Consider the following 14,743-nt stretch of genomic DNA (forward strand, 5'->3'; position numbering starts at 1 on the left):
TCTATATTCCATCTTTGCATATTACAGAGTTAGCTCACTGGCGGGTAGGTATCTATTGTGAAATCATTATTTTGTACGCGCAATTCACGTTGTTTTCTCTGAAAATTATGACATCACAATCAATACCTACCCTCAGGGGCAGATAATTGAAATATGCAACAAATTAACAAATGAACACTCTGAACAGGTTATTACAGCTTTATTTGAACAATGATGTAAGAGCTCAGAACTCGTGTAACACCTGATAGACATATCAAAATACCTCACAAGTATAGTGCTACACAAGAAGTCCTCTCTTAATTAAATATAGAAATCCAGTAAATTTACAGTTCTCATTAAGGAAATTTTCAGAATGGTAATTCTGAAAATATTAGAATTAAAATTTATTTTATGATAGAGCTTAGATATTTTGGTCATCTCTACATGTACATGTTTTTTTGTTGATAATGTCTTATTAAAAAATGCAGTACATAATATAAATATACTGTACATGGATATGCATACGGTATTCCCTGTAATTAGCGCTTAAATAATTGTTACAAAGGGAGGTGCTTATTAATGAACCGAAAGTTATGGGCAGAAAAAGTCGGCCATTTTTTAAACTTTCCTGTACTCATGGTACATTGTACATTAATCTGTTACAGTAAACATGCATATGCATTTTATCGTTTAGAGGCATCATATGTTGTAAAACATTGTAAATCCATGGAATTGGGGTGTTTATACACTGTACTTCAACTTTTCTCCAGAAAAGGGGAGGGGAACTAATTACGGCGAATACAGTTTCTACTTGATACAGTTATAACTATTGCCACAGTGTTTATAAGAAATGAATTTCAATATCATACATTGTATATACCAACCAATTTACAGAAATATCACATGAATTCATTCACAAAATACAACAACCATATATACCTGTGTCTATGTAAACATATACACAATTAGTCCTGTACTCTTGTAAGGCAAACATGTCTGACTTTAAAATATCAAATTCATACATGTGTAATTGTAATAATCTCATTTACAAAAGACTGTATAACATTGAGATATATTTTTCTGGTATTTGGCAAAGTTTTTAGTAAAATCCAGAAAACGGTGAGTTTGCTACAGGATATAACTATGTTTTCAGCCAATGAGAAGCAGTGACGGCCATCTTGGATGCTGAATCCAGATGCACAGCAAGATATCACGCTTGTAACAGGACAGGAGAAAAGACAAGATCTAGTTCCAAACACTTACTAGCTGGATATTCTACCGACTGATCATGATCGAGTCATCAATGATCGACCCAGCTGAGTCCCATTACATGAACAGGACGGGAAGAGAAGAATGAGTAATACTACACACTATATTATCCCATATAGTGTACAAAACTTCATAAAAGGTGCATTGATATGAGAATAAGTGTTTACCTATTTTTTCAGGATCTTAAGTAGCACATATAAGTTTCAGTTTTTTTAATAAAAATTAGGCTTTTTCATTGAAAATTTGGATGGTTTTGTGAGGTGTATTTAGTCCCATTAACAGACAAGGGTTATATAAGGACATGTCCCATGCAGGTTAAGTGATTGTAGGGACGTATCTTATCCAACTGGCTACCATGACTCTCTACTAGTTGGACGGATTCTCAGAATTATTCTTTATAAAACTGTTTTCAATATTTGATATGTTTAGCAAAATAAAATATCTTCAGAGTTATACACATTAGATGATACAAATTTATAAACAAAGCACTTTTCACTTATTCACTACATTAGGCACAAATACAACAATAATGTTTTATTTAGAAACAAGATCAATATCTAGAGATTTACTCTTCTCAGATCTTTCTAGTCATGGGTAAATGCAAGTTTCTCCCTACTGTAGGAAATGATACCTTAACTACTGTATTATACACTGGGAGTTCTCAAAATTAAAGTCCCCATATAATCAGTACATGTACATGATTTCTGTGAAAACATGGAAATATATATCTCTGAAGACCAACGACAGGCTATAGGCCCTGTGAACACACAAATAAAACATCCACAATTCATTGTTTGTAGTAAAAGCATGTCATTATATAAATACAAATTGCACATAGTTTAACATGAAAATCACAGCTATCCAAAGCAACAAGATACATGTTCTTCATATAATAGATACAATATGTATATCACATGTCCGTTCTTATAAAAATACCAACCTCCATCAGCAACACTTGTATATTGCATCTATTCTAACATAAACAAAGGAAATTAATCAACCTCTCATATCATTAATTCAAAACCTTTTTTCTATGATGAACAAAGTATAGTCTTACCTCTAATCATAATAGAAAATTCTGATTTTCAACTCTTAACGTTCATTACTAAGTTTTGTTCAATTTAAGGAAAGAGAGTAAAAGAACAGCCTTTGATTTTCAAAAACTTATCTATAGATTAGAATTTCCGAGGTGTGATTATAGGAAATCAATAGTGCAAGTATCTGAATACAGACATATGGTGATTGATTAATTCCATTAAGGGAGAGCTACAGAACTCCATAGTAAAAGTTAAAACAATAATTGTCAATATACATGGTTGTTATAGAAATATCAATTCTTTATATCTCCAAGAATTTGATTTTACGTATATCATGACAATTCACAAGAAAATAAAGCCTGTGTTTCTATAAATTAACAAAATCACAAGTTTTGTCCCTAAAATGGAGAGAAATAATACAGGAATTTGGGGTTTCTTTGTTGATAAATGAAATATGTGGTCACGGTAAATTATGTGCGCTACTGGGCTCATGAAACTGACACCATTTTACTAGTGAGTTCTGTAGCTCTCCCTAACACACAGCGAACTATCACATTTGATTCTTAATTCAACACAACAAAACAATTCTGCACTCACTAAAAGCATACAAGTAACATTATCATTAAACTTTGGTCCGTGTTAAGCTATGAAGGTTAGTTTTTGAGGTAGAAGACCAGGTCGGAATTGTCGTAACCAGTAACACAAAATCCCATGCCTGATTTATGTACAAACTGTCCTCCACAGAGCTGCATGTCAGTCACACTCTCGCCAAAACAATGCTCAATCTGGAACAAAAGTCTGTGACTGATTAAACCATACATAAAGAAATCTTGTTCATCTAGTAATAAAGGACTACTCCTGTGGGGCAGTGATTCAAATAATGTATAAAACATAAGTTTGTTGTTACATGTATTATAAAAATGAAAGAAAAACCTAGCTGTTAATACACATAGTTTACCTACCATATTTGACTTAATAAGCGCCCATGTCCCTTTAAGTGCCCCTCCCCCTTTTGAAGTTTTATAGGTTTGCAATAATTTCGTCTTATTAAGCACCTTTTGTTAAATGCCCTGGGCGCTTATAAAGTCCAATACGGTAACTATTATCAAACTTTACATTTCTTTTAGACAGAAGGCCAATTCAATTACTAAAGATATAATGATTGAGGAAACGATGCAAACTTTTCATTTTACATAAATTATGAGATTAGTTTTACCAATTGAGTTATACACAATTTTAACGATGGCTATCATTCACATTTTAAAAAGAAAAAAAATATTATTCACCATGTTCAAATTCAATCGCTTTGTGTTCAACTAGCAGTTTTAAGTAAACTAAAATCAATTACATCAATCTCAAGATGTATCATTTAGACATCAGTCAAGGGGAGGTAATTCATTCCGTTGTAAACCCCATCATTCTGGTTTTTTAAATGAGTATGAAATCAGTTCACTTTTGACACCGTCATGATATCCATTTTTACCCAGTGGTTTTAGCCGAAAAGTGTTTTTTTTTAATTTAAATCAAAGCTGAGATTATGTTTGGAGATGTTAGATGTTATTACTACTAACAATAAAGAACTTCTTAACTTTAAAATTAAGGAACAGGGTATGTAAATGTACCTCAGGACTGTCTCCTGGCTTCAGTTTCCAGATCCTGGCAAACGTGTCGTCACTCACAGACAGCAACTGAAATAGGGAGTCATGTTTATATTCAGTATTGTATTTGTTTGTACTCACATGAAGGGAAAGGGAAAATTGAATTAAAACAAATAAAGTAAACAAATGACTATGTTAAACTTACAAACAACTATTTTGCTATCTTTAGTTTTTTCAAGTGCATTAACCCTGCTGATATAGAAGCTACTTTCAGGGCAATCATCCATTGTACATGGGCGTAACTTACCAGAACGTTGCCCTTTGCTACATCCAGTGCATTAATCCAGCGTACATGGGCGTGACTTACCAGACCGCTGCCCTTTGCTACACCCAGTGCATTAATCCAGCATACATGGGCGTGACTTACCAGACTGCTGCCCTTTGCTACACCCAGTGCATTAATCCAGCATACATGGGCGTGACTTACCAGACCGCTGCCCTTTGCTACACCCAGTGCATTAATCCAGCATACATGGGCGTGACTTACCAGACCGCAATCCTTTGCTACATCCAGTGCATTAATCCAGCGTATATGGGCGTGACTTACAAGGCCACATGAGGGAAAATGGCCTAATGTTTTTATGATCTATTCCAAGAAACCCATATTTCATTCATCAAAATCTCTTCATCTAATGATTGGTTTTCTTGATTTTTTGTCCATTATAAAGAATAATTATGATCATATTAATGTTATGATCAAAATGATTTTGAATTAGATTAACATTATAACAAATAAAGTAAACAAATGACTATATTAAACTTACAAACAACTACTTTGCTATACAAACAACTATTTTCTATCCTAAATTTTTTAAAGTGCATTAACCCTGCTGATATTGGAGCTATACTTTCAGGGCGATCATCCATTGTACATGGGCATTACTCAACAGTCCACTATACTTCGCTACATCCAGTACATTAACCCAGCGTACATGGGCATTGCTCACCAGTCCACTATACTTCGCTACATCCAGTACATTAACCCAGCGTACATGGGCATTGCTCACCAGTCCACAATACTTCGCAACATCCAGTACATTAACCCAGCGTACACGGGCATTGCTCACCAGTCCACTATACTACGCTACATCCAGTACATTAACCCAGAGTACATGGGCATTGCTCACCAGTCCACAATACTTCGCTACATCCAGTACATTAACCAGCATACATGGGCATTGCTCACCAGTCCACTATACTTCGCTACATCCAGTACATTAACCCAGCGTACATGGGCATTGCTCACCAGTTCACTATACTTAGCTACATCCAGTGCATTAACCCAGAGTACATGGGCATTGCTCACCAGTCCACTATACTTCGCTACATCCAGTACATTAACCCAGCGTACATGGGCATTACTTACCAGTCCGCTATACTTTGCTACATCCAGTGCATTAACCCAGCATATATGTGCAATACTTACCAGTCCGCTGTCCTTTGCTACATCCAGTGCATTAACCCAGCGTACGTGGGCGTTGACAGCAGCTGCCAGTTTCCCTGTGTTAGCGCTGTATAATCTCAGCTGACCGTTACAGAATCCTCCAATTACTATGTTTTTCCAGATACTCAGACAGCTGCAGGGATCTCTGTAAACGTCAGGAGTAAACGTGAGTAGTTAACAACAACAGCAAACATCAGAAGTAAATGACAGTAGTAAACAACACTCATTTAACATCAACGTCCTTCCCTGTAGTAAATATTAGCAGCAAACATCAGGGTTTCTTATCCATGGTTACAAGTAAACATCTTACCGTATAATTAACATCAGGAGTAAACATCAGGTTCCATATCTATATTACAGGTAAACATCCTACCATATAATTAACATCAGGAGTAAACATCAGGTTTGATATCTATATTACAGGTAAACATCCTACCCTATAATTAACATCAGGAGTAAACATCAGGTTCCATATCTATATTACAGGTAAACATCCTACCCTATAATTAACATCAGGAGTAAACATCAGGTTTGATATCTATATTACAGGTAAACATCCTACCCTATAATTAACATCAGGAGTAAACATCAGGTTCCATATCTATATTACAGGTAAACATTCTACCCTATAATTAACATCAGGAGTAAACATTAGGTATAAGTCAATGTCCTACCCAGTTCCCTTGATGAGCTGAGTCTGCCTGATACTCGTGTCGCGGAGTGTCCACACAATGATACTGCCCTGTTCATCACAACTGACCATCGTATTGTCTTCTGAGGCAAGGTCACATACTGGCTGTTTATGACCTGAAATGGACAAAAACTTTGTCTCAAAGGGGATTATTCTTAGGTAACAAAATACAAGATCTGGATAAAAGATGTTTTGTCTATAGTCAACAAGTACAATATATACCGATGACTAAAATATAGAGAATACATGGCCGGTGTCTTAAAGTTATATGTGCTGTAATTTTCATACTCACAAATCAAGAAGAGCTTTGAATATTTTATTCACAACCAAATGTTACCAACATTTTGGGAATTCCAATACTTACAATTGCATATGTTTTAATTCTTCAAGCAAAAATGTTAGAGCTGAAAATGATTCTTTTTTTGGTACCTGTACTGCCAATATTCATTATATTTATAGCTAGTCAGTGAAGTGAACCATTTATACAGCTTAATTCATCATTGAATCTGATAGTTTTTAATAGTTTATTGAAGAAAAAATAATATGTCAAAATTTTCGCTAAGTTATGGCGCATATAACTTTAAAATATAAGCTGTTTTTTGTCAACGAAGGTTAAGAAAGACAAAAATGGAAAGTCTGATCTTGAATTTCATCTCAGTTGAAAGAAAGTCTCGGAGATAATTGATTCCCAGTCTACAGACTTACCTGTTAAACTTTCCTTCATAGTAACATTGGTTCCTTTGGCAGGAATATCAAACACTGCTATTTCTCCCAGCTGTGTCCCTGTGAAAAGTCATTCAAGGGTGTTCAGGACAAAGGCATGCATGTTGTAGATTAAGAAAGCATATTGATAATCAGTTTCTTACAGTATTCAAACAAATATACCAAAATAGTAAAAATATGACACATTGAAATCATTTACATACAAAGTACATATGCATAAAGCCATACAAGAATGTTTTGATACACTGAATTAAGCATATACCAATAAGAATTGATTTTGTAAGAACTCACCGACACATAAGTAATTTTCTCCAACACAAGCTATTCCTCTTCCAAAATTTCCATACTCTGAGATAAAAACAAAATCAAAATGGATAAAATATGTCCAATATACTCAAATGTAACATGTAAGTGAGTTTGATCAGTACTGATGACTAATTTCTGGTTGAAGATGGGCCAAATATAAAATCATGTTTGTTTAGAATAGATCAAAATACTTTGGAAATGTTGAACTTAATATAGTCACACAACTTTTTTGATATCTTTCCAGACATTTTATTTGGAAACATCAAGAAAAAAGAATCAATCAAAAATTTGGCTGGTCTCTAAAATGCTTGTTGTTACAGAGGCAGTTGAGAGTGTAACGGGGTTATGGACTTCCTCTACCTACCTCGTACATATATATTTTCTATAAATCTTTTTTTTTTTAAATTCCCTTCCTATGAACCCAATTTTAAACTAATAGTTTAGTTAATCCCAAACAGAGAATAATTTAAGGACAGCCTAGAGTATACATTAAACTCACTGTGTCGCAATACGGTTTACTTTCATTTCATAGAAACCATACACTGCACCCAACTTACCTGATGCGTCTGAACTGTGAACATTGCCCAAGGCATGGAAATACATCATAGCTGATCCATCATATTCATATATCTGCAACATCATGTATAATATCCTCTGATTATCAACAGCTTTCAATACCAACAGGCCACCAACATAGTTAAGACATTGTAGTTTGCTTAACATGTAACACAATATAATAATTCTACCATTTTATAAATGAAATGACATTATCAACTTTTAAACAACCCAATTTTGATCTAAATAATGATATTCAAACCAATAATTTCTGTACTTTATGGTTTACCCTATAGCAGCGTGTTTTGGCAATTTAAAGTGAATAGTCGGGCAAAGAAAACCAGTCTAAATGCGTTCATTGACCTTCCAAAAGTTCTCACATATTAATACGACGGTCAAGTTCTGCTTAGTTTCCCAGTTCTGACCATTAAAGTAAAGAAAAATTGAAAGCATTGAAAGCGAGGCTGCGTGGAAATGTAACCACGGACATAGTGAGCCGGGAGGACGTTTTAGAATTTCCATACTTTAAATCAATTTCTTCGTACGCAGACAGATTTTGACGAGAGATTTTATTTTTCCATTTCATAAGAAATTATACTGGATACATTCACACCATTTTTACCGACTTTAGCTATCCTTGCCCGACTGTTCACTTTAACGTCATAGGGCTGTTTATGTGAAACTTACCTGTATACCTCGGAGTGTGGTTAGGACTAACACCGTTCTCACAGGCAACTGTACCCATTTACACTGTAAATACAAAAATAAACGATAAATGAAAGTAAATTTAACTAGGGATATAGAAAGCACTTAATGAATTTTGCTCAAATTTAATTTCATATCACCATTTTATTTTATAGTATCATGAGAGTCACTGAATGTAGTATCTAAAGACTGGTTCCTGAATATTGAATATAAAGTTGGTATGGAATCTCTACTAACACATAACACAAATTTGAATTCCAGAATTTGAGACTAAAGCTGTTGTTGGTAAAGCATTCCAGAGGTTAATGACAGAGCTACATTAGCACAGCAAGTGTAAAAGGATCAATTTGTCCTAATAATGGCTTTATTTCATTTGTGTTAAATACTGTGTCTATCACTCAGAGCAGCAATGCTTCTGTGATGGTTTATATATTGTGTTAAATACTGTGTCTATCACTCAGAGCAGCAATGCTTCTGTGATGGTTTATATATTGTGTTAAATACTGTGTCTATCACTCAGAGCAGCAATGCTTCTGTGATGGTTTATATTGTGTTAAATACTGTGTCTATCACTCAGATGATGGAGCAGCAATGCTTCTGTGATGGTTTATATATTGTGTTAAATACTGTGTCTATCACTCAGATGATGGAGCAGCAATGCTTCCGTGATGGTTTATATATTGTGTTAAATGCTGTGTCTATCACTCAGATGATGGAGCTGCAATGCTTCTGTGATGATTTATAAGGTCATATTAAATTGGCATTTCAGCTATTTAGTTTAGTGTTGGTGGTTGTGAGGACGTGCACATGGGTCAGTGATGTCGAGCAATGTCTGCTGTTTGGTGGGTGACCTCTCTATTGGTGCATAACTCTGACTTTGTATTGGGGGGGGGGGGGGGGGTCTAGTCATGAGGGGGCAGTTCTATAATAACAGCAGACATTTAGTTGTATATGCTGAAGATGTCAGATTAATTCAGGCAACCTTAGCGCACACATAGGCAAAACCTTGTCTGTCAGCAATGAGGATCGAGGATGCAGTGATTTTCTTACTCAATAATTTCAGGGGCCTGTACTTTTTCACTTGGGAAAAATTTACATAGTATTTTCTTAAAATATGTATATTTTCGAAAGTTTTTCTTTATTTGGGAAAATATGGCAAAATTTCTCTAGGGGAAGGGCCTTTATTCTGCCCCAAATGTACCTAAAAAAATCACTGGGATGAGGCAGATTAGTGTATTCATTTAAGTTTTACTCCTGGGTAGGTGATTGCTATGTAGCAGGTTTTGTAATAGTATAGGACAAACTACTTTGTATTTGCATATCTGCCCATGTAGGTAGGTATTGATTGTGCTGTTATGTGATTTAGTAGTTAACGTTATACTTTTCACAGAAAAGATGTGAGTTGCGCTCATGAAATATTTGACATCACAACGGATACCTACCCAAAAGGAAGGTAACTCTGTACTATGCAAAGACGGAATACGTATGATTGACCCAGTCCAATCACATTAACACTCCTCCCTCCCTTGTTCTCTCTCTAAGACATACAATGCTTTTATATGAATCACTGTTTAGTTGGCCCAATAGTACCCAGTTTTTAAGAGGACGGGAGAATGTTTAGTGCCATTCGAACCCAAGACTTCTGAACACAAATAGCATACAGACTGATCGAGCTACCAGTTGCTAGTCACTGATGTCAGATCGATCCAGTACAATCCTGCTATAGCTTCATACCCCATCCTCTTCACGATATGCCTATTTGAATCAGTTGGTAGAGTCGTTGGTGTAATATGCAAGAAAATGGATTCGAGTCGTGGTACTGTATTTTCCCTTTTTCAACAGCTATTAGGCCTAGTGACTAAGTGTATTTCAGATTACCATTAATTTTTAAAATCAGAAAGAAGTAGATCCGATTTAATTAATACAATAAATGACTAGGCATGTTTACATACCTGTAAAATCATTGGTGTTGTCTGATGTGTTGCGGAAGGTTCTTTACAGATCACCTGCTTGTTAGTAACTGACGAACCGTCAGTGGTCGAGGAGATAATGTTTACAACAGATTTATGTACAACTGCATAATTCAGGGAATCCTTCTCTGGTGTTATCAATGCCGATAGATTGTTAGCTAACGCTGATGCGCTGCTTTTAAGAGCAAGAGGCTTCTCACGGCGATACATTTTAACTAAAAGTGAAACTCCAAACTTTCCCTGTTGCTCGGTACGCTAAATTCTTGCACACGCGCTTACAGCGTTTCCGTTAGACAACTTCCGGTGCAAAACGAAAGTAGATATGTCTATAAATACATCGAAACAAGGTTAATGGGAAATGACAACAGTAAATAAAGGATGACATAATATTTTGTTTATTTTCGATCAAATTTACTTACATGGCGGATTCTTCTCATAAGACAGATCATGATTAATTGCCGTCTACCAGATGATAATAAGTATAGTGTCACAAAATAGCGTTAATTCACAGGGACCTGACACGAATTTCTAACCAACAGTATATATATATATATATATAATATATATATATATATATTATTCTATAAAAAATAAAACACAACGACATTCCTCTCGTACTTTCGCCATTTCTTGATGGTTTGATGGATCTTATTAGACTATACTATTCGGCTGTCACTTGCCGAAGGGTTAATTGCGCTCCATTGTGCTCTTAAGTATTTGTCTTCTTTCATTGTCCCGTTTTACTGTTCGTGTCATATTATGTGTTCGTTTTCTGTGTCTTGATAAAGCGGCAGATCGCCTTGGAAATTTGACATTTTTAAAATACTGTTGCCAACTCGGTTAGAAATTCGTGCCAGGTCCCTGTGACGTTGAAAAATGACCCCGAAAATCGTTGAAAACTGAACTTTCAGCGCACTTTTTACACCGACCCGTTGAAAATTGACCCCGTTGAAAAGTGACCCCATAAGAACTCGTTTTTACACAACAACACAACACGACACCACAACACCACGAAACCACACAGCATCACACAACACAGCAACACACCAACAACACAACAACACTACACAACACAACACCACACAACAACACATCATATCACACAACAAAACACAACAAAATAACACAACATCACACAACAAAACATCAAACAACGTAACATCACACAACATAACATCAAACAACACAACAACGCATCACACTAAACACAACATCACAAAACACACAACACAACAACGCATTACACAACAATACGACACAACATCACAACAAAACATCACACAACATAACATCACACAACACAACAACACACAACCACGCAACAACAATACAACAGCATCCAACAACAACACTACACAACACAACATCACACAACACAACATCACACAACACAACATCACACAACACAACATAACACAAATACACATCACGCAAACACGCAACAACAACCCAACAATACCCAACAACAACACACAACACCACAAAAATACAACACACCTCACAACACATTACAACATAACAACAAAACATCACACAACAACACATAACACACAACAACATCACACAACACAACACAACATCACACAACATAACACAACACAACATCACACAACATAACATCATACAACAACACAACACAACAACACACAACACAACCACAATACAACATACAACAACAATACAACAACACCAAACAACACAACTTTACACAAACACGGAACAACAACACAACACACAACAACACAACACAAAACACAGCCACACAGCACACAGCAACACACCAATGACACACAACACAATAACATGACACAACCTCACATAACAACACAACACAACACACAACAACACAACACCACATAACAACACAACATCACACAAAAACAATACAACACACAACAACAACAACACCACAAACAAACAACACACAACCACAAAACAACAAAACACAACCATACGCAGAACACAATATAAGTGATCCATACGCAGATATATAAAACATGCATTCTTGTATTGCAGGGAATAAATATATATTAAAAATTACTGAATATCTGACAAACGTAAAATCGTCGAAAACATAATCATAAAAAATCATTAAGAAGCAAATTAATAATATCCCATAATTATAGTTTTGTAACACTATCCACTGGTACTCGGAAGTGAACACCACATAACAATTCCTTTTTATTTACTACGTTAGCTCAGTGTCATATAGCAATTCCTCAGTCTGAGAACAATTAAATTAACATTATCTACACGGGCGAACAAAATAACTATAGAAAAAATGAAAGTTTTGTATTCTCCATAATAAACATACAAAATATTTAAATGAGGTATTTGATACGATGATAACAATACCAAATTTCAATTCAAATCGATGTGATTATGTAATTTAAATACCAGCACAGAAGGGTCGCTTATATTAGGAATAGCGATAACAGAATTCGAGAATTATGTTTGTGCAGAAACATATATACATGGAGATGGGAAACTCCTTCTTTGTCTATGTTGACAGGCAGAGGGACCTCCAGTTTATAGGCATTTTCCCTTGGCTAACTACATTTAAGTGTATTCTTTTTAACATGATACTTTTACATCAACACAAGGTTTAAACATTATATCATGGTTTGATGTGATCAGTTTTCCCAATTGATGTTATTTAATATGATTTTTGAAAGTATGAAAATGAGCAATTTTACCTGGTATTTCGAAAATCAGGCATTTAAAACCGGAAGTGCATTTTGTTTTATTAACATATAAGTTAAAATATTGTTTTTTCTTTCCAAAATCGTACTCAAACCATCTGAAAATTACTTAACTTTTATAACATATCAGAGTTATTCTGCTGTATCTAACTATTTAAGAGTTTATCTAAAAGCCCCTAGGGACATAGAGAGGTACATCTGCCTATCGTAAAATTGGCGAAGTTGCCAATCTCTATGCATATATGTTTCTGGTTTGTGTAACAGTTATATATGTGAATGTACTAGGGTCATATTTCAACAGACCATCCGTTGATACTTTGCCAAGGTCATTTTTCAACGGTCATTTTTCAACAGACCTGCCATTGAGAATTGACCCTAGACACTGTCAATTTTCAACGGCATGTTCAATTTTCAACGGCATTCGGGGTCCGTTTTCAACGTTGAAAACTGACCCGAGGTCAATTTTCAACGGAGGTCCATTTTCAACGTTACACCGGAAATCGAACTCCGGTCAATTAGGTGAAAGGAGAGTGGCTAACCACATCCAACTTACAACTGGTCTTCATTCTGTGTGGTAATATATTTGCCTACATAACACAAAGTTCTCCACAGCGAAGCATTAAAAGGAGCCGGTACCGCTGACGTACGAACGGTATTTTTACAGTGCCACTATTGAAAAAATTGAGATTCTTAATTTTTGAAAATATTAAATAAATAATTGCATCCCGAAAAAATCCATTTCATAATGAAAGCACTGATTGCACATGCACCAAAACTAATAAATTATTCTATATGTGCCACGTTTTCAATAGATAACAGGAGAAAAAGTGACATGTCAAAATTTTCGCCCAGTTATGGCACGTATCTAAGTTTAACTGACGTATGTAATGGTTTACCCATTGATTTGGATTAACATGAAACGTCACATCAGAAACACATATACATGCATCCTCGATATTCCAGGGGTTCCGATCACTTAAGATCTCTACACCCCTGAACTATCTCATAATGAAATTCACGAAGGCAGCTCAGCGGAAAACATTTGACCAATCACAGGCTAGCAAAGATTTCCTCTGAAGACTACAGAGAGAGAGACGCCTAACATCAAAGCCACACAGTCAACCACAGTGTACCGTTATACGACTCTTTTGGTGTACATCAAATGACTAAATTACCTGTTCTATTCTGTTGCCTCCAGTTTTACTATGAGAAAGTCCAGGGGTGTAGAGATCTAAAGTGATCGGAACCCCTGGAGTATCGAGGAAGATATACATGTAGATCTACATAAACACAAACTCCTTCTTTGTCTTTGCTGACGACAGAGGGGTCTCGGTTGATAATGTATTCCACTGGAAAACTACTTTTAAGTAGATTAATTTAAACATTTTTCCCCCCTCATTGACATAAAGTTTAAACATTGTTTCATGGTCTGATGTGGCCAGTTTCCCGAAATAAGATGTTGATGTATGATTTTCACAGGCAACTTTTGTTTAAGTTATTCTTCTAGCTATGTGTATTTTATTTCTGTCGGAATTCCCAATCTCTCTTATATTATTCTATGTTTCTGGTTACAGTTTGGGCTTATAAACAATTAAACAACAATCAGGTCACTTTCAAAGTAGAAAGCCCATCTAGAGCAAACGCGTAGTTTTTGGGGTTTGCATATGTTTGTGGAAATTCCATTTATTTTCTTGAGAGGTAAAA

At 35.4% G+C, this 14,743-nt stretch overlaps 1 protein-coding gene across 1 annotated transcript; it reads right to left on the bottom strand.

The window, feature by feature from the left end:
• Nucleotides 1-184: 184 nt before the first annotated feature.
• On the bottom strand, nucleotides 185-10,629 carry LOC138334306 (WD repeat-containing protein 54-like). Its single transcript, XM_069282945.1, has 9 exons — nucleotides 10,320-10,629; nucleotides 8,350-8,412; nucleotides 7,665-7,737; nucleotides 7,093-7,149; nucleotides 6,784-6,861; nucleotides 6,062-6,194; nucleotides 5,370-5,532; nucleotides 3,908-3,973; nucleotides 185-3,070 (listed from the first exon to the last, which is right to left on the bottom strand). Exons 1-9 carry the CDS (start codon nucleotides 10,545-10,547, stop codon nucleotides 2,939-2,941), a joined length of 993 nt encoding a protein of 330 aa, XP_069139046.1. The 5' UTR covers nucleotides 10,548-10,629; the 3' UTR covers nucleotides 185-2,938.
• Nucleotides 10,630-14,743: the final 4,114 nt, after the last annotated feature.

Source organism: Argopecten irradians, chromosome 11 (genome assembly GCF_041381155.1).
Source record: "Argopecten irradians isolate NY chromosome 11, Ai_NY, whole genome shotgun sequence".
Taxonomy (NCBI): domain Eukaryota; kingdom Metazoa; phylum Mollusca; class Bivalvia; order Pectinida; family Pectinidae; genus Argopecten; species Argopecten irradians.